General features: G+C 40.9%; 1 protein-coding gene across 4 annotated transcripts in view; it reads left to right on the forward strand.

Moving 5' to 3' along the window:
- LMBR1 (limb development membrane protein 1) overlaps window positions 1–20,880 on the forward strand; it is a 219,069-nt gene that overhangs the window by 170,222 nt on the left and 27,967 nt on the right. For all 4 annotated transcript variants that reach the window (XM_033931610.1, XM_033931609.1, XM_033931611.1 and 1 more), the window contains 3 exons: window positions 7,485–7,558; window positions 7,794–7,884; window positions 9,493–9,559. In XM_033931610.1, the coding sequence (XP_033787501.1) occupies window positions 7,485–7,558; window positions 7,794–7,884; window positions 9,493–9,559 (232 nt within the window). The remainder of the gene's footprint in view (window positions 1–7,484; window positions 7,559–7,793; window positions 7,885–9,492; window positions 9,560–20,880) is intronic.

Genomic DNA, 20,880 nt, shown 5'->3' on the forward strand with positions numbered 1-20,880 from the left:
TGAAAAAATAGTTCCTCCTTTTTTAATTATTATTTTTATTGATTTCAAATATAGTATCAAGTACAACTTGTAAAGAAAGCAAATTAAACCAAAACAAATTTACAGAGCCTAGGCATAGTAAATCCATACTTAACAAGAATTAAAGAAAAGTAAAAGAGTAATTATAATGGTAAAATTAGCTCAAGTCCTCTTTTTAGATCCAAGAAGTTTTAAACTGGCGAACTAAAGAAAAAGCATAATCTATACAACAAAGTAATGCTGTCTTTTGTACAGCGGGAACGGAGTTACACATTTTACTTGTAAAGCTCAAGGTTTATCTTTATTCAAATGGGACAAAACGAAAAAATTAATTAATTGTTGAGGCCCAAAAAAAACATATTTAGTTGAATGGTAGCGAACAATGCACTTACAAGGATGTCTTAAATAAAACTAGTGAGATGACCCCCTGGCTTTAAGAGAAGAAAATCGCGTCTGCGTTTTTGTGTTTCCCTTGAAACGTCAGGGAACATTTGAATTTTACAACCAAGAAATTCCTTCTGTTTATTCTTAAGAAATAGTCTCAGTAACCATGATTTATCAATAGAAAGAGCTAGCTTTATAACCAGTGTTGCTTGTGGCTTGTGGCTTGTGTTGCCACCTCCGTGTCTGATTTCTCCAGAATCTCAGTAACATTCAATGCTTGTTCTTCCGTGGATTCAGATTGCTGTTGAAGCGGAATCTTGCTAAGAAGATAATACACTTGAGAAAATGGTGGAAGATTTTCCTCTGAAACTTCTAAAATTTCTAATAAATATCTCCTAAGCATATCCAAGATGGCTGCTGTCTATACAATCAGGTGACACGCATCTGACCAGAGCTCCCTAGTTACCTGTTTTCTTAGCTGGTGACAGCCTGTTTCCAGCTTAATTTTGTTTCTTCTTCGACGTGATGCCGAAGAGGAGAGGCTGGAGCGCTGCTGACGCCTCATGGCGCTCTGGAGTGCCAATGCTCGGCAACATCGAAGAGTTGCTCAGGCGGATGCAGGGAGCTGCATCTAACTCCGGATGTTAGCCCGCTGAGGATCCCAGGTGTAAGCGAGACCGGAGGGATCTCTCTAGGGCCTGATACCACCCTTAGCCCGGAGATTAGAGCACCTCCTCCACCCCAGACCACCAGTTCTCCAGGGGCAAGGAAACCCCAAAGGTAGGGGCGGTCCTATCACCAGAGGCAGATGACATAACATCAGGGAGTCTGGAAATGGAGATCCCGGGTCAGGGAATCTCTGAAGAGGATTCTGGGGCAATTACAGTGTCAAGAGGAGTTTGATCCAGAAGGAAAAAAGCCAAGGATATTCCAAGGAAGGCGAGAGACTATGTACTCCAATACAAGTTTCCTTTTGGGAAAGGCCTGCTGAGGTGACTCTAGAAGCCCTTTGGGATCTGGTAGCAAACTTTGGGAAGACAATTAATCAAAATTTCCAGCAAATTGAAAAAAAATTGGTTCAGCATTCAGAAGAGTTAGAAAAAATAAAGTTGGACATGACTTCTTCCAAAAACTCATCTCAAAAAATTGAGCAGGATATGGTTTCAGTAAAACAAATCCAGGAACTATAATTAAAGATAATATGAATCTCAGAAGAAAAGTAGAGTCATTAGAGAATCAAGCGCGTATTAATAACTTGAGACTGATAAACTTTCCAAGAGTAACTACGGTTACACCTAGAGATATGCTTAGGAGATATTTCCTTCTATTAATTTTAAAAATATAAGTCTGTTATTTTGAGTTTCCCCTAGTTTTTTGGCCAGCACGGGGGTTAGCGCGTGATGAAAAGTTGTGCGCATTAACCCCGCTAGCGCGGCTTAATAAAAGGAGCCCTATGGCTCTAACAATGAGGGGTGTTACCTTTTAAATATTGGCAGCCTCCACTCCTGGATGACACCAATACTCATTTAACTCTTGTAATGTCATCCTCTTCCCCTCCCCCCCCACTTCCCAGCTAGTACTTACTCCTTTCTCCGTGAGACAAAAGTTTGAGCGGGAAAGGACTGCCCATCGTGTCTTCTGTTGAAATAGAGTCCGCCGCATGTGCTCATTAATTCATATCAACTGTAGTGCGCAAGTCTCAAAAATTACATTTTATTAAAAAAAATAACCAGTTTATCCTGATATTGTTTAAAGAGACCATTGTCATCTCAATTTTTGAAAAAACAACAAAATAGAAAATAGGAGCATCTCTGATATCATACAATTGGTTCCAGCGCATGCTGATTGGACTATATATAAAACATATAAAATGTAAAGTGCTCATAATCTTTTAGTATTTTTTACTTATCTTTAAATACCAAACCCCATGCCAACATGCATGTTTTATCTGCATCAGGGCTGTGTTTCAACTAAAAGAAACCCAGCCCTGACGCAGATTGTGAAAATGTGCATGTTGGCATGGGGTTTGGCATTTAAAGATAAGTAAAAAATACTATAATAAAGATTATGAGCACTTTATATATTTATTGAATAAGATATTTAAAAAAGCTAGTATGCTTTTGCTGAGCTGGTGAGGAAGCTTGCGGCCTTTTTCCAAAATACATCGGGTCATTGATCCCGTGAAATAAGCTGCTTCTGAGGCTCTATATATCACAATGGGAATTTGTTGAGAGGGTAATTGTCATTTTTTATATGTATTAGAGTTTTTGCCAGCCCTATTAATCTTTCTTCACCCCATGTAGAAGTGATTTAACATATAGTAATAACAGCAGCATTTCATGCCTATCTAATATGCGCAAAGGGAAAAAATCATAAACAGATGCCGGAGCAAATCTAATCTGGTTGGAACATAATCAATAGCAGGAGCCAGGTGAAGAATTCAGGCAGGAACCTGTCGCCAAGTCGTGGGAGCAAGAGGTTTATTGACACACAGCAATGGAAATAAATCAGGAAAAGCTGAAAATGGAGCCCAAGAGAATTCTTCCAAGCCGGAAACCCCACAAAATACCAAGCTAAAGCCAACCAAAATACTGGTCCAACACATCGCTGTACTCCACAGAAGAGAAAAAGCAAAGACAATTAAGAGAAGATAAATGGCACCGCCTCATTCCTCGCTATAAGAACAACAACAACAAAAAAGATATATACCTGAACTGCCTGCTGCTGCAGCACCAAACAGACCTGGACTGGTGAAAGAAGAGAAAGCCTTGAGTCACTTGTAAGCGCAAACCCACAGCACTTAAGCGTGTCCTGCCTTAGAAGATTCAGAGCCTGAAATGAATCTCAAAGGTGGGGTTTTTTTTTTTTTTTTGTTTTAATTTGATTGTTGGACAGGCTCAAAAGTTCTGTCAGTCCAACTAATCAAATTAAAACAATACAGAAAGCAAAAACGCCTTTAAGATTCAGTTCTGCCTCTGAATCTCTGACACTACCGTGCTGGAGGATGGCAGGATGCTATGGAGGAGGAGCCTGAATACTGTGCTGGTCTCTGATTGGTCAGCCTGAGGGGATTCAGTGTCTGGATGAGAATTCCCTGATGTCAGAGAGTGGACTAGGACTACACAACACTGGCACAACACTCAGGACTGTGTCATCCACGGAGGCATAGTCGGGAGGTAAAAAGGAGCCGGAGCATTGCAGAGCTGGCAGTTGCCTTCACTGAATCCCCTGAAGGCTCTGATCGCACACTACTACTTTCCAGACTCAGGAAAGATGTGTAAGATCACCACTGCTGCAGATCTCTGAATAGCTTCACCTAGCAGCATTTCACCACTGCTGCAGGTTTCACAGTAGAGAATGACACGGGGAAAAAATTTGTCCCCGTCCCCACAAACTCAGTCCCCATCCCATCCCCACAAACCATCTCCCTTCTGTGTTCCTATTTTCCCCATTTCTAATATCTCCCCTCTGTATCTGTATACTCCTTCCTGTGTCCGGCATTGCCCCCCTCCGTGTCCATACACCATCCCCATGTATCTTCCCTTTATATCTCTGTCCCTATGCCCCCATGCACATATTTCCCCTCTGTTTCTGTTACCTTTCTTTGTCTAGATTTCCCCTCTCTTCCTCTTCCACACCAATGTGTCTCTCTCCTCTCCAACCCCATCTAGCTTCTTTCCCTGTTTCTCCCCCCCGCTTCCAGCATCTGGCTCACCTGCCTGTCCTCCCCTTTCTCTTTCCTGCTGTGGGTTCAGTTTTTTTCTCCCTCTTACTTCATCCCCTTGGCCCAGCATCTCTTTCCCTTTCACTCCCTCCTTCCTACCTAAGAATACAAACAAATACACTCCTCCTTCCTTCCTAAGAATACAAAAAACTTATAACTACCAAACGCACTAACTTTTACGCACTAAAAATCGGCTCTCCAAACCCCCACATCAAAAATCTTTTCAAAATAGTCAACATCCTCTACGACATTCAGACCTAACCCGTCCCACCCTAGACTCCCCACCACCAGCCAATGCCCTGGCCGAGTTTTTCAACAGCAAAATCTCCAATCTGAGATCCACCCTACCGATCGTCACAACCAACCATCTGAACTACCCAGTTCCCCAGCTCAAAGACGAACCTAGGGCTGATCTGTTCTGGAACAATTTTACCATCCATGCAAGTTTTACTCAAAATACGCTAATTCTCACTGCAAACTAGACTGTTGCCCACCAAATGTAATGAAAGTTGCCCCGATCAGCTTCAAAGCCAAGTTATACACTTGGCTCTCTTCCCTTTTACAGTCAGGCATTTTTCCTGAGGACCTAGGCCAGATCCTAATCACTCCGATTCAAAAAAATCCCAACGATTCCATCAACCTGGCATCAAATTACAGACCCATTGCGAACATTCCCTTCTTTGCAAAGTTAATGGAAGGTCTGGTCAACCAGGATCTAGTAACCTATCTGGATAAATTCAGCATTCTAAATGATAACCAGTCAGGTTTTCGCTCCGGTTACAGCACCGAAACAGTTATTGCTTCTCTGCTAGATTCCCTCCATAGACTGTTTAGCCAGGGCATAAGTGCACTAGTCCTGCAATTTGATCTAAGTAATGCCTTCGACTTAGTTGATCATGCCATTCTCTTGGACTGTTTGGAGTCAATCGGTCTCTCCGGCAATGTGCTAAAATGATTCCAGGGTTTTCTAAGTAAACGATCATACCAAGTTTACAGTGACAATACTCATTCCTTCAGCATGTGGAGTCCCGCAGGGCTCCCCCACTCACTGTTCAACGTCTACCTGGCTGCTCTAGGGAATCACCTGGCATCTATCTTAAAACAAATCGAACTATGGATGGCCAATTTCAAATTGAAACTCAATGCAGAAAAAACAAAATTTTTCCTGGCAAGTCCGAATGACAAAATCAAAGATTCATCAATTTCCTTGAATGGTCAAGTCTTTCCTATCATAGATTCCATAAAAATTCTGGGAGTGACACTAGACCACAACCTTACCCTTGAAGCACACACCAACTTACTGGTCAGAAAAGGCTTCTCCGCATTATGGAAACTAAGAACCATCAGAAAGTACTTCGATACTTACTCATTCCGCTTACTGGTGCAATCCTCCATGCTAAGCTTACTCGACTACTGTAACATCATTTACCTGGGGTCTTTCAAAAAAAAAACATTCAGACTCTGAATCATCCAAAATTCGGCAATCCGACTGATCTTTTGTGCTAAAAAAAATGGGAACACATAACTCCCTACTACCAAAAACTCCACTGGCTGCCCTTGGAAGCAAGAGTGCAGTTCAAGTTTGCCTGTCTCTGTTTCAAATCCATTCTTGGCTTGGCCCCCATATACCTGGTTCCCCATTTTATCTTAGATTGTTCATCCAGACCCACACGCAGAGTTCATCTGTTTAACCATCCAACACTAAAGGCCTGCTGTTACAAAAGATACCTGAACAGAACTCTTGCCTTCCAAGCAGGCCAACTAAATGATTGGCTGGGCAATATTATCTCGCGCTCCTCATCCTACCTAAATTTCAGAAAATTATTAAAAACAAACCTGTTTAACCTAAGACCTCTTATGCCCGACCTCTTGTTTCCCAAGATCTCTTATGCCTTCCTCTGTTATCCTGCTCACCTTTATATATTGTACCTGTATCCTGCTTACCTATATAAATTGTATCTATATTCGCTGATTGTACCTATTCTTTGTTGTAAACCGCCTCGAACTACTACGGCTTTGGCGGTATATAAGAATAAAATTATTATTATTATTATTAAATTATTATTATTACTATTACTGTGAGGGAACATGCACGGTAATGGATCGCATGGTCCAACAGCCCCCTCCCGCACGATCGCCACCGTCCCGCCATCTCCCTCCCTCCCTCCCTTCCTTCCTTCCCCTCACCTTATGTGGTGAATATCATTTTTCTTCTCCCAGCGGCACGCTTTCAACAAGTCGCACGCGGCTGCTTGAGTTGAATCTTCTCTGACGCAACTCCCTGCTTCTGGTCAGAGGAGAAGATTCAACTCAAGCAGCCACACATGACTTGTTGAAAGCGTGCTGCTGGGAGAAGAAAAATTAAATTTGCCACATAAGGTGAGATGAGGGGAAGGGAGGGAGGGAGATGGCGGGACGGCGGCGATTGAGCGGGAGGGGGATGCTGAACTGCACGATTGGTGACCGTGTGTATTCCTTCACAGTAGGAAGTTGGGGTTGGAGGGGACGTTCCCTTACTTCACTGCGGAGACAAAACCATTTACCGCTCCACGGGGCAGTGAATGGTCTTGTCCCCGTCCCTGCGGCGGCCACTATTTTTTCTCTCCCTGTTTTGATAGGTTACCCGCAGCTAGCCACGGGTAACAGCCACTGTGTCATTCTCTATTTCACAGTGTAGGGAAGTAGTTCTGCCAAACAGCAAAAGCTGTTTTTTTGTCTGTTTTGTGCAAAATTTCTAGCTTTAGCAAAAAGGTGTGGTGGCCATGGTAGTCCACTCTTCAATATAATATGTAGAAATGAAACAAAAACAGAAAGGAAAAAAATATAATACCTTTTTTATTGGACTAACTTAGAGCCTGTTTTGCAAAGCCGTGCTAGCAGCTGCCGTGCGGCAACAGCCCCGAAGCCCTTTAAATCTCTATGGGCTTCGGGGCCGTTACCGCGCTGCAGCCGCTAGTGCGGCTTTATAAAACAGGCCCTTAATGTAGTTTATAGCTTTCAAAGCTACATTAAGTTAGTCCAAAAAAATATTATATTTATTTTCATTTGATTTTGTTTTATTTTTACATATTAGCTTTAGCAATGTTGAGCATGAGCCTGAGAAGTTATATCAGCATGCTTTTGATTTGGCTCCAATGGTAGGTTAAATGGTAAATTATTTTTAAGTCCTGCACAATAGAAAGGAGTTAGAAAGCTGTTTGGAGAATAGATGTAATGTACGAGTATCCTGTTTAATAACATTTCATCACAGTATGTGTGTTTTTCTGGTAGCAAATTCAAGTCCTTGGGAATGAAATGTGTATATGTTTAACTTTTTAAATCGCTCAAAATATTTGTTCTGTTTTTGTTTTTGCCTCAGGGTCCTGGAATTGGAAGTGTTTCTCTTTTCACTTTTGGTTTTCTAGGGGCAGCACTTGAAATCATTTTGATTTTGTATCCTTTGTGAACTAAGAATTCTGTCTGTTAACAAGTATTCTATCTGGTTTTCTGGGGCACTAGTAATTTGCTAAAACAATTGCCAGAAAAGAGAACAAATATGATAGGTTTGTCCTCAACCACTCAAGAGTATTTTTGTTTTTACTTTTGTTCTTAAGAAGTTTGGGAGACAGCTGAGAACTTAAGTGATAAATGCATTCCTTGGAAGGCTTTTTCTCCTTGATTCTCACAGCTATCTCATGGTATCCTCTGTCGTCGGCTTCTACAGTTTGTGTTTTTTCCGAACTTTCATTCCTAAGAAAGATGACACGACTATGACAAAGGTAAATGGTGGAGCAGAAGGTGCTGATATACCTTCCACTCCCCCACCCTTTTTTCCCCCTTTTAACTGCTCAGTTAAACTTTCTGATTAATTTAGTAATTACTTTGATTGTCTCATTAGTAGCAATTAGTATTTGGCTTGTAAGTAATGTATATGCAAACTGTACTTTAGTTTGGCTGGCATCCATTCACTTGTTAGAAAAAAAAAAGTCTGGAAAGGCAAAGATTGTGAATTAGCCATAGAAAAACTACTGAAAGGTTTTTGGTTTTTTTTTTTCCTAGAAGAAAGGTATTACTAATGAGTAACTTTCATTGTGCTAACTATAGTTCATGGAGCTTGTTTGAAATCTGAAGAACTCAGGTGACACAATTGATATTTAAATAAAGTAAGAATAAGAGGTCCTATTCAGCAACATTTTGAATTTGAAGGCTAGTTTGACTTCTCAGAATTTGCTATTGGCTTCATAATAGCACATACTGATGCTTTGATTCAGGCATGTACAGGGGATTTTTCACAGATATTCCCACAAGCTGACTAAGGTTAGCGCATAAATTAAACTAAACCTTAAGCTTATATACCGCATCTTCTCTATAAATATAAAGCTCGACACAGTTTACAAAAATTAGAGGGCATTTACATTTTAATGCACATGTACATATATTTGTATTTTTTCTTTGAACTGGAACAGTATTGACGCTAGCTTTTAGGTTTCTACCATGGGCTGGCTAGGTAAATGCTCTGACACTCATAGAATTCCTACCATGGCTTTGTAAAAGGGGACCTTTATTAATTAATATGGTTATTACCTCTTGGAAATGGCCATAATATAAATATACAGAATATCTTTATAAAAATATAACTTCAACAAGTATGAGAACTGCTTTTGGTTGTTCTCTGGCTATTTATACAAGCAAGGGCCCAATTTTCAAAATATTTTAAGTATTTTTTAATTGTATCTAGCAAAATTTAGAGGGTGGGGGGTGAGCAGGGTGGACAAAATTTAACCAGATAGATTTAGGAGAATATTCAGCTAAAAATATAGCTAATTAGGATCCACTGAGATAGCAGTCAAAATTAACTGGTTATCTTATCTGATGAGCACAACATATTTCTATGTTATAAAATAATGCTTTATCACATGCATGAATCCTTATTTTGGTCTTCTGGATTTCTAAATATATACACATAACCCTCTCCCCCCCCCACACACACACATTTTCTGGATAAAATTATGTGCAGATATGCAAATTTTCAAAAGTATGCATCTTCAAACAGTAGGGATATCTACACATATACTGGCTGTACATACCCACATACTGGGCATGCACTTTTTTCTTTTAACAGGCTATTTCTGTGGGATAAGTATTGCTTGACATGCAGAAATGCCTTTGAAAATTACCCTCCGTATACCTCGCCAGCCTATTGCCAGCAAGGTTAAGAGGCCTAATGACAGTTCATTGTCAGATGAGACAAGCATGTTTTTTTTTTCTAAAACTTTGGCAGTTAAATATATGGACTGCAGGTAATTTGAAATGTGTTCCAGTGTCACTGTAAAGCTGACCATTCATGCTTTACTGAATTGGGTTGATTTTTCTCTTATTTGAAACAGGTTATTGGGAACTGTGTGTCAATCCTTGTGCTCAGTTCTGCACTGCCAGTGATGTCAAGAACGCTAGGTAGGTTTTGTGTTGGTAGTGTAGCTGACCTTTAGAATGACCTTGAGCTACTGACTTTATCATGAAATAATATGTTTATGTTATATACAGTCTTATATCCCACTGAATCCTCATTAATTAGAGAACTATTTTATGTTTTTTTATTATGTATGTTTATATTATGAGCCGCCTTGGGAAAGGCGGGTTATTAATAAAACAAACTAATACCACAGGCACTCTATTCCTGAACACTCGAGTAGTCAATCTCTTCTCATAAGAACATAAGAATAGCGTTACTGGGTCACACCAATGGTCCATCAAGCTCAGTAGCCCATTCTCACAGTAGCCAATCCAGGTCACTAGTACTTGGCCAAAAACTAAGGAGTAGCAACATTCCATGCTACAGATCCAGGCAAATAGTGGCTTTGGACCACTGGTCTGACCCAGCAGCGGCAATTCTTATATTCTTATGTTTCCCCATGTCTTTCTCAATAACAGACTATTGACTTTTCCTCCAGGAACTTATCCAAACCTTTCTTAAAACCAGCTATGCTATCTGCTCTTACCACAACCTCTGGCAATGCGTTCCAGAGCTTAACTATTCTCTGACTGAAAAAATATTCCTCCTGTTGGTTTTAAAAGTATTTCTGTGTAACTTCATTGATTGTCCCCTAGTCTTTGTAATTTTTGATGGAGTGAAAAATCGATCCACTTATACTCGTTCTACTCCACTCAGGATTTTGTAGACTTCAATTGTATCTCCCTTCAGCCATCTCTTTTCCAAGCTGAAGAGCCCTAATCTTTTTAATCTTTCCTCATACGAGAGAAGTTCCATCCCCTTTATCATCTTGGTTGCTCTTCTTTGAACCTTTTCTAGCTCCACTATATCTTTCTTGAGATAAGGAGAACTCTTGTAGTGAGCTTCATTTGCATTATTTTTGCTCCTCTTCCCTTACCTCTGGGCTGTCCTTCAACTCCTCAGTTGTCGTCCTAAAAGTCATGTTTTAAATTCGGTCTTTTTCGCTAACCATTTGTGAGACTTTTTGCTGCTGCAAGGAATCTCCTTTGTGGGACAGCTCTAGCTGCGGGAGAGCACTGTGAGAGGAGAGGTTTCTCACCATGCCAAAGTCAAGTCTCAGTACAGGAAGAAATAGAAGTGCAGGTTGGAAGCGACCAAGTTGGCAATAGCCACTGAATGAAGTAGCAGCTCAAAAGAAAGAGAGGGATAGCCCTATTGATATTTTAGGAGCACAGCAATTTAAAGGGGACCTTAGTGAATGAGGCAGAGAGAGAACAGAGGATAAAGGAACTAGTACTCAAGAGTGGGGCAGGGGGGTACAGGTGCTAGGTGGTTGCCCCAGAGAATTGGAATTGAGGTCATAGTCGAAAAAGGTAGTAGTAGGATTGATAGATAAATATGGAGTATGGGTTGGGTCACCCAGGAATCACTCCAAGTTGCTCATTCAAGCAGCATGACCTGCTCCTTGTGTGCACTCTTTCAGCATGCACCCACAACACAGATGCCGCTTTTAGAAGAGTTAAAATATTTGCGGGAGGGTAACATTAGTATCTGACACTAGCTTTTGAACATATCTATGAGTGTGAACTCAGAGAGATGATGTTGTAATCAATCAGGATGCTAGCCCTTGCAGGCCTAATCATGAGAATGTGAACCCAGAGAGGTGTCAGTGCAGTCATTCGACAGGGCAACCATTGCTGATACCACAAAAGTCTACAGTAGGTTAGATACTCTGAATGGTGAAGATAATAGGAGAAGGAATCTAGCAAAGCTTGAAGAATGGTCTAGAATTTGCCTACTACTATTACTATTAATTATTTCTAAGATATAATGCTAAAAATATGCAGAATAAGGCCTTTGGTCTACAACAGACTAAGGTGCAGGGTAAGGGTGAAGTATTTCTGTGAACAAAGGAAGAGTAGGGGATGTTTGTATATGGTGATCTTAAGGTGGCCAACAGGGTGGAAGAGGTGGCAGTCAAAGGCAAAAAGATGTTTGAGTGCATAGGAAGTGGAATGGCCAGCAGGAAAAATGAGGTGGTAATGCATCTGAATAAGCCTCTGGTGAGCCCTAATTTAGAGTTCTGTTTGCAATTCTGTACACTGCACCTTCAAAAAGATATATAAACAGATGTAGATGATCTCTGTTATAATGTGTATGGGGAAAGACTTAAAGACCAGGATCAGGGATGCGTGGATCATCCTCCTGGTTGGAGTCAAAAACTGCATCTGAATTCAAGAAAGCTTTGGACAAGCACAGAGGGTTTTTTATAGTGCTGTCTGATTCGCCGATTCACTTTAGTGAATTGAATAAATGTTTTCTTAAAAAATTGGACTCATCGATTCAGTGACCAGCCTACCTTTGGACTCTCTAAAGCAGGAGGAGCGGCAGTGAAAAGCCTTTCCTAAGCACTGCCTCTTGCTGGTTGTCCACTGCCACTGCTGCTCTTGCTTTAGGAGGCCTGATGTCAGTGCTCACAGGGGTGTTTCGGTCAGGAAGTGTTGCATTGGTGCCAGTGCTGTGGGTCCTCAAGCACCCCCAATATTTTGGGGACCTCGCGTGATGCATTACCCTTGGCCCCGTTGCTTTGGGCTCCACAAAGGCTGTTTTCCCCTTCTCTCCACTTTTGTCCGGCTTTCCCCTGGCCTCCAAGTCTCACTTTAAAAACTAATTACAGCCTGCAGAGGATCACCGGTGCTATAGTGATTCTAGCAGGCTGCCGTCGGCCTCTGCTTCATGTTCCCTCTGCCACGGTCCATCCCAGACCAAAACAGGACATCATATCAGAGAAGAAGTAGGACCGCAATAGAAGGGAATGTGCGGCGGAGGCCACTGGCAGCATGCAGCACCAGTGATCCTCTGCAAGCCGTAATTTGTTTTCTAAGTGAGACTGGGAGGCCAGGGAGATGATGATGGAGAGAAGGGGAAACATGCCGGCCTTTGGGGGGGACCCCTGGTTTAGCTATTAGGGAGGGGGTCCAAAGGCAGGACTATATGTTGGACTAGGGGAAGGGGATAAATAATGGGTCTGAAACAAGAGAGGGAGAGAGATGGTGAACAATGGAATAGAGAGAGGGAAGGAAAAGAAAGGGAGAGAAGTTGGACCCAAGGGGTGGTATGGAGGGAAGGAAGATAGAGATACTGGATAGGAGGGTAGTTGGGAAGAGAAAGGGAGAGATGGTGGGCCCTGGGTTGGTGGGGAAGGAGGGAGAGATGCTGGGTGAAAGGGCAGTTGAGAAAAGGAGATATGGTGGATCTGGGGATGGTGGGATCCATCGCTGCAGCCGCTCTTTCATTCTTCGGGCCACTGGCAGCATGAGTGAAGTAAACACGCTCCCTCCATGGCTGGAAGCTTTCCTTCTGCAATTGCTCCCTGGTCCCGTTTAGGCATGAAGCAGTAGCAGAGGGAAAGCTTTACTCATGCTGCCAGTGGCCCGAAGAGCGCATGTACTGCCTTATCGGATCCCATGGAGGAGAGGAACGTGGGGGTGGGGGGAGGGTGTCATTAGAGAAATGCTCGATTGTTGGGTTGGATATGAAAAAAAGGAAAGATGCCAGACCTCTGGGGCAGGGAAGGGGAGGACAGAGATGGAAGATAGATGTTGAGCACAGAGAAAGAAGAAAACGTCAAATGGGCAGGAGACCCTGACAAGTGAGTTATCAGAAGACAAACAGAAACAAGAGCCTGGGACCAACATTATTTGAATAATGACCAGACAACAAAAGGTAGAAAAAATAATTTGTTTTCTGTTTTGTGATTACAATATGTCAGATTTGAAATGTGTATCCTGCCAGAGGAGAGAGGAAAAGTAACATAGTAAATGACGGTAGATAAAGACCCGAATGGTCCATCCAGTCTGCCCAATCTGATTTAATTTAAATTGTCCCTTTTCCTAGATATTTCTGGGTCAGAAACCCAGACCTCTGCCCAGTACTGTGCTTAAGTTCCATCTATTGAAGTCTCTGTCAAAGCTCACTCCAGCCTATCTAAACCATCCCAGCCGTCGAAGCCCTTCCCAGACCATCCTCAACCAAATGGCCATATCTGGGACATAGAACATGCAAGTCTGCCCAGTATTGGCCTTAGTTCTTCAATATATACCATTATTTTCTGATTAGATATCCTCTGTGTTCATCCCACGCTTTTTTGAACTCTGTTACTATTTTCCTCTCCACAACGTCCCTCGGGAGCACATTCCAGGCATCAACCACCCTCTACAAAATAGACACATTGTTTGTTTATTTTGTTTACACCACAGCACCAGCTTGGGTAGGAGAGGGCAAAGAGGCTGGGGTGGGTGAAGAGGCTACAAAATAAACCTGCCAGGATGTTTGAAAAAAACACCCAGTTGGACAGGAAAAGCAAATCGAATTGAAAAATCGATTCAATAGGCTGAATCGAATTGAGAAATTTTTTCCTGAATTAGGCAGCACTAGTCTTTTAAGTGAAAGAAAAGGTTGGTAGAGATTAGTAGATGGCATGGATAGGCAGACTGGATTGACTATATGGGCCTTCTCTGCCAACCTTTTTCTTCTTTCTATGATTCATCTAATAGTAAGAACACTTCTGAAGCTCAAACAAAATCAAGGAACCATGATTTCTAATTGTCCCAATATTGGTTGATAAAAATCTGGTTCCTTTTTCTGTTGGTTCTCAATTGTCCCATGAAACAGAAATGTTTTTAAATTTAATTTTATATACCACTCTCCTCCCAAAAATATTAAAGTGGTTTACAATAATGTATGTATAATAAGGGAGCATTGTTAACATCCCAATGTTGTTGTTACCCTACTGATGAAAACTCCATTTGAGCCTTTTGACACATGTTAGTTGAAGTATCTGATTTGGAAGGTCTTGTTTTTGGAGACTGTAATTTCAGTTTGCAAAGTAAGTGAGCTCTAAGCTTTAATAATTGATCCATTTTACACTAGGTTTTTCAACAACAGAGTTCTGTGCATCCTTATGAAGTTCCTTCCCAAAGTAGTGGTGGAATTCCATTTTGACTGGTTAATAGTCTGCTTGTCCATAATGCAGTCTCTCTCAAACTTATTTAGCTCCGGCACACTAAATGGAGCAAATGTTTTTCGAGGCACATTATAATTGAAATTATAAAACTGTAAAACCAACAAAAAATTAAATTTGAAAGTTATTAATTTGAACTTCTTTAAGCTATGTATGGGTAATTGTAAAAAGGTGAAACTAAAGTAGATAGAATAGAATTGCTAATCAATGTGATGGATGTGCTTGTTTTTGAATGCAAATTAACTCAAAACACGGATCGATAGGCGACAAGCAAACACGCTTTTCATCGTCCACCATCTGCAGTTGTTCTCTTTTTTTAAAAATTTAATTTTGTCAGAGCTGAAAAATCCAAATTTGCAAAGATAAGAAGATCCAAACAGTAACAAAGCCTTGATTGCTTTGTTGTTCAAGTTAGGATAACAACTGCATAAAAATAAAATTACTTGCAGTTAGTTTTCAAGGACCAGTCACATCAAAGAATGATGCTTGTCTGGGCGGTTGTATCCTTATGCACACAGACGCTCATAATAGTGACAGACTCTTGCATACATAATGTACATGTCATCTACTCTGGAATCTCTTGTGGCATACCCGGAATAATTTGGGGCATACCAGTATGCCATGACAAACAGTTTGAGAGACACTTCCATTATGGCTCAAGCACATGGCATATTTTGGATTACAAGAGAGCCTTTGCCCTCTATCTGTAGTAGTCTAAAGCCTGTAGAAAGTCCACCCATTTTAAAAAAAAAAAATTTTTTTTATTAATTATAACTTTTTTCACAAGTATAACAACTTGTTTAAGGAAATACAGACTAAGTCACACTGGATATAGTAGAGGGTGTGTGTTGTTGTAGCTTAAAGGGCAAAGAAGTCAAAGTAATACTGTATAACTGGATAAGACTTCTCAGTATACATATAAGCAAAATATATATCTGGCTTATAAAGTAAGTAAAGTGTTCACATACACTCAGAATTGTGAAATTTGACCAAGAGCATTAGCTCCTATAGCCAAACCCACCGCCCCATCACTGTGTATGACTTATTTTGAAAAAGAGCTTGAAATGAACATGCTATTCAAATGCTCAACTAATTTTCAATGGCACAGCCTTCATATGATTGAAGCAGTGAAGTAAAGTTACGTTATGTATATGATTATAAGGTGTTTTGCCCGTATCACACCACTCTTATTTCCTTGGCATTTTGAGCAGTTTACATCACCCTCTGGGTCCCTTGAGAAAGAATTTAAAAACATGGTCCATGTCGGGACCTGCTGAACATCTGAAAACCTGGCTTTTTTCAAAAATGTAATACCTACCCCATCTTTGGCATCCTAAACCCCCCAAATATCCTTCTCACTATACCCTTTAACCTCATTGGAGTTCCTTTCTCTCTCAACTCTTGTAAACTGTGCCGAGCTCTACGATTATGGAGATGATGCGGTATATAAACCTAAGGTTTAGTTTAGTTTAGTTTAGATACAGTTGAAAGCTAAGTGGGAACTTCTTTCTCTCTTTTGCCATTGAAAATTAGTTGAGCATTTGAACAGCATGTTCATTTCAAGCTCTTTTTCAAAATAAGTCATACACAGTGATGGGGCAATGAGTTTGGCTATAGGAGCTAATGCTCTTGGTCAAATTTCACAATTGTGAGTGTATGTGAACACTTTACTTACTTTATAAGCCAGATATATATTTTGCTTATTTGTATATTGAGAAGTCTTATCCAGTTATAAGGAAATACAGAGCCATAATCCAACATGAAAATAAATAATAACAATCATAAGGAATAACAATCATAAGGAAATAAGAAGTAATAACAATCATAAGGAAATAGCTCTTCCTTAGACCACAAACAGAAGGAAAGGAGGAATCAAAATTACCGTGAGATAACTAGATTACAGGAAACTATATAGGAAAAGGATTTAATACGTCAAACCTCCCAGTTACAAATTATTTGAACCGGACGCTCCATCTCTGATAAATCCCTTGAGGTCCAAAAAGGATCTTATCTGATCAGGCGCATAAAATATATATTTCAAACCCATATATTTAATAATACACTTGCAGGGGTAGGTTAACATAAAGGTAGAACCCAATTTCTTTGTCTCATCTCTCATTGTAAGAAATAACTTGCGCCTTTCTTGGGTTAATTTTGTTACATCATAATATAACCAAATTTTTTGGCCACAAAATTGTGAAACAGCTTTTGAAAAATAATCTCATTATAGAATTAAGATCTTGCTCAAATATAAAACTAACAATCAGTGTAGCTCTCTCTTTAATATCAGAATACGAACTTTCCAAAACTTCCATTAAGTTCTGTAAATCAGTGTCAACAGGTAAACTATCAGACACAGGTAATCCAATTGCAGGTAATTCTTTTGTCTCAAAGTTTTTCCTTGAGGCAGGCAAATAGAACAATTTATTTATTGATGATATCTGGTCAGCCAGAAACTTCAAATTTTCTATAAGAAATTTTTTAAAGAGCTCAATTGGCAGCATAGTAGAAATTTTTGGAAAGTTCAATGCTTTCAAATTCAGACAACGATTATGATTTTCAATCATCTCAATCTTGCTTGAGGTTAAAGATTGTTCTCTAATAATTGTAGCAATAAGAGTTTTCAAAGAGATAGTCTCAGATTCAATTTTATCAAAACATTCCTGTTTCACCTTTTCAACATGTAAAAAAAAGAGTCAACTTTATTAACCAGTACCTGCATATCAGAAGTTTTATCCACCTTTTCATCTATTCTCCTTATGACTTCCAATAGTTTCCAGAGTTACCACAGGGTGTTTAGCTGAGGCTCCCAAACCCTCACCCTCACCGTTCTTCCATCCCTGCACTCCAGCCTGGAGTGTAGTTTCACCCGTTACCTTCTCCAGCATCTGTCCACCTCCTCTCCAGAGAAGGAATCACTACTCTGTCCGCTTGCTGGACAGAGAGCGGTGCAGAGATCATCGGCGGTGACAGTGATGTCTGGAACTCCAAAGACTCGGGTGCTCCCTCACTCCGAGTCTGCACAGAAGTCTGCCGTCGTTGGGATGACTGAGGGTCGGCTGTTGTCCACAATTCAAAAAAGTGCTGCAGTGTCGGCTGTAGTGGTGAGGAGGTGAGAGGCAAAGATTGCAACTCTTTCACTACTCCTTTTCTTTTAGTGTGGGGCATGCTTCAAGAAAAAACACAAACAGCGTCTCAGAGCAGCATCGCAAGGTAAAAATTTTAAAAGAAAAAATTTCAGCAATCGGACCACATCCGCTAGACGTCCGCGATCTTAGTTCCTCCTCTACCTACAGGTTTCAAGGTCTTATTGCTCCAAGTGAAAAAAAGAAACAAAAAGAAAAACAGTCATCAAGCAATACATTTTCTCACCATAGTCCCCCAAAGTCCTCCCAAAGGAATGCCCCACTGGCTTGGCCTTTTTCACCTCCCTCCCCCGAGTGACATCACTCAGGGGCGTGGCTAAGATCATCCAGGCCAGCAGTGCAGCAAGAGCTTCCCTCCAAAGTTCTCCCGCGGGCAAGTACAGAGGAGCAATTAGAAACAAGTAACAGTTCTCAGGTAGCAATTCTTCCAAAGAAATCTCTGTCCAAATGTCCACCCAGTTTTGGGGGGCTACCATCAACAAATGCATACTTTCCAGATGGCCAGTAGACTGCATTTTCTTCACTTATGCTAAGGCAGGCCTAACCATAGAGGGTCATAATATCAAAGCATTGGTGGGTCATAGTATCATAGTGAATAAAGCAGATAAAAACCTGCATGGTCCATCCAGTCTGTCCAACAAGAAACTCATAGCAAATGATACATTATCTTGATCTGTCTTTATTTATTTATTTTATAATTTATATTCCACATATCCTACAATTCTATGCGGATTACAAATTATTCAGGTACTCAAGCATTTTCCCCTAACTGTCCCAGTGGGCTCCCACTCTTTATCTAACGTACCTGGGGCAATGGGGATTAAGTGACTTGTCCAGGGTCACAAGGAGCAGTGCAGGATTCAAACCAACATTCCCATTTTCAGGGTACAGATCAGGCCAGCCTTCATAGAATAGATTTGTAGAGCTGCAATATGGCCATTTGTTTACACAGTCACTTTGCATTATTGCCTAGAACAGTGTTTCTCAACTTCTTCAAGCCAAGTACCACCTAAGTCTAAGAAATATCAAAGGAGTGCCCCCAATCAAGCTCTGCTCCAGACCCCACCCCCATAATAATAACTTTTTTCTATACCGCTTTAATCTTGCGACTTCTAAGCGGTTTACAGTGAAGAGGGCTGTACAATCAGCGAATTACAGGGTAAGAATAGGTAGGATGACACTGAGTGATTACAGGGTACAAATAGGTTACAGTATAATCTTAACATGTTACATCGAAAGGGCTGGATGGTTAGCAATTTACAGAATACAAATGGTGAGGAAGACACTGAACAGTCGAGTGAAGAACAGAATACCGTTAGAGAAGAAGCATAATATCAGCATGAAGAGAAAAGCTTTAAATAAAGGGGGTGCGTTGTTTGGCTAGGAAATAAATCTATTGAACAGAGCGGTCTTGATTTCTTTCCGAAAGGCGCCATAGGTCAGCCTGGCTTTGTCAGTGAAGTTGCCTAGCCAGGTTTGCTGTCTGCCAGCTTGAAACTTAAAAGTTTACACACAATATAATCTTATTACCAACACATAAATACTTCGGCTAATGAGAACCCTCAAGCTATGTCAGCTGAGGACTTCTTCTGAAAGTGGCCAGGGGTCCCTTTTGCCAAGTTTGGCAGGCAGTAGCAGCATTCCTGAGTCTCAGATGCTGGCACCTCAGTGGCTCAGGGATGCTGCAATGACTGCTACACTTGGTGGAGGGAAGTTCCGATTGTCTTTGGAAGTGTCCTCAGCTGGCAGTGCTTGGGGATCCCCACCAGCCACAGCAAGGGTCAGCAAGTACTTAACACTGGAGAAATAAAATCAGAAATTATTTTCTTTTTTGCTGAATGTAATACAAAGACATCTGCTATATACATTTTCAAAAACTAACATATTTCAGTCAATAAATTCCCTTTTTTACCTTTGTTGTGTGGAGATTTATTTTTCCATCAAGTTGGTTCCAGTTTCTCTTTTTCTGCTTTCTTCGTCTTCTGCAAATTCTTCTTCGACTTCAAGAGGTTGCTGTTCATTGGTTCCTCCTACTATGGTCCACCATTTCTCTCTTCCCTCCCTCCAATTGTACAGCATCCTCACTCCTGTCTATCCTGAATCATTTTACCTCTTTTTCCCCTCCCCACTTCACAGCATTTCTTCCTCTCTTCTCCGCCCCCATGTGCAACTTGCCTCCCTCTCTCTCACTGTTTATATCTTTCTTTCTCTTATTCCCACCCTTACTGTAAAGGGAGTGGGGAAAGAGAGAGAGAGGGGGGAGGGAGTGATCCAGGGTGCATCTTTCCCACCCCTTCTACTGCCACATCAAACATTTCTCCCTTTCTCATCCACTGGACCAGGAAGGAAGGAGGAATGAACTCAGGACACAGAAGAGAGGGAGCACGTTTGGACTCAGAAGGAATGCCCAATAATTCTTCCTTTCTATTCCTTCCCCCACTTCAGCATCCCCTTTTCTTCTTCATATGTCCCAAGTTCATGCCCCCTTTCTCCATCTCTTTCTTCTGTGTCCCAAGTTCATGCCCCCACCCCTTACACTGCTCCAGCCCCCCTTCTTACCTCTATTAATTGTATCTATTCTGCTGATTGTTCCACTTACTGATTGTACTTGCTGATTGTACCTTTTCTCTGATTGTACACATTCACTGATTGTCCAGCTCTTCTTCACTGTAAACCGCCTCAAACTTCTATGGCTTTGGTGGTATATAAGAAATAGATTATTATTATTATTCCTTCTGGGTCCAAACGTGCTCCTTCTCTTCTGTGTCCTGAGTTCGTTCCTCCTTCCTTCCAGCCTTTGTCCCAAGTTCATGCTCCTCCCATGTTCCAATGCATTCCTTTTCCCTCCCTCCTTCCTTCCTTTGTCCCACGTAATATAGTTAATCTTTTTTCAACCTTTTTAGAAGATTACCAGCTGTTTATATTCAGATCAGTTTATATTAGAGTATATACAGTATATTATCCATCTGATGCCTTTGTGAACCTAACAATGATTTTTTATATGTTTAAAAGATGCATAAGTCTTTGACTACTGACATCACAATTTTCTTTTGAGTAATTTTCAAAGTGGAAGTGCATGTGTACTTTTGACAATCCAGTAAAATGCATGCTTTTTGTGAGTGTGAACATTTATCAACTTATCTAATTAATGTTT

The sequence above is a fragment of the Geotrypetes seraphini genome, chromosome 2, assembly GCF_902459505.1.
Source record: "Geotrypetes seraphini chromosome 2, aGeoSer1.1, whole genome shotgun sequence".
In the NCBI taxonomy this organism is placed as follows: domain Eukaryota; kingdom Metazoa; phylum Chordata; class Amphibia; order Gymnophiona; family Dermophiidae; genus Geotrypetes; species Geotrypetes seraphini.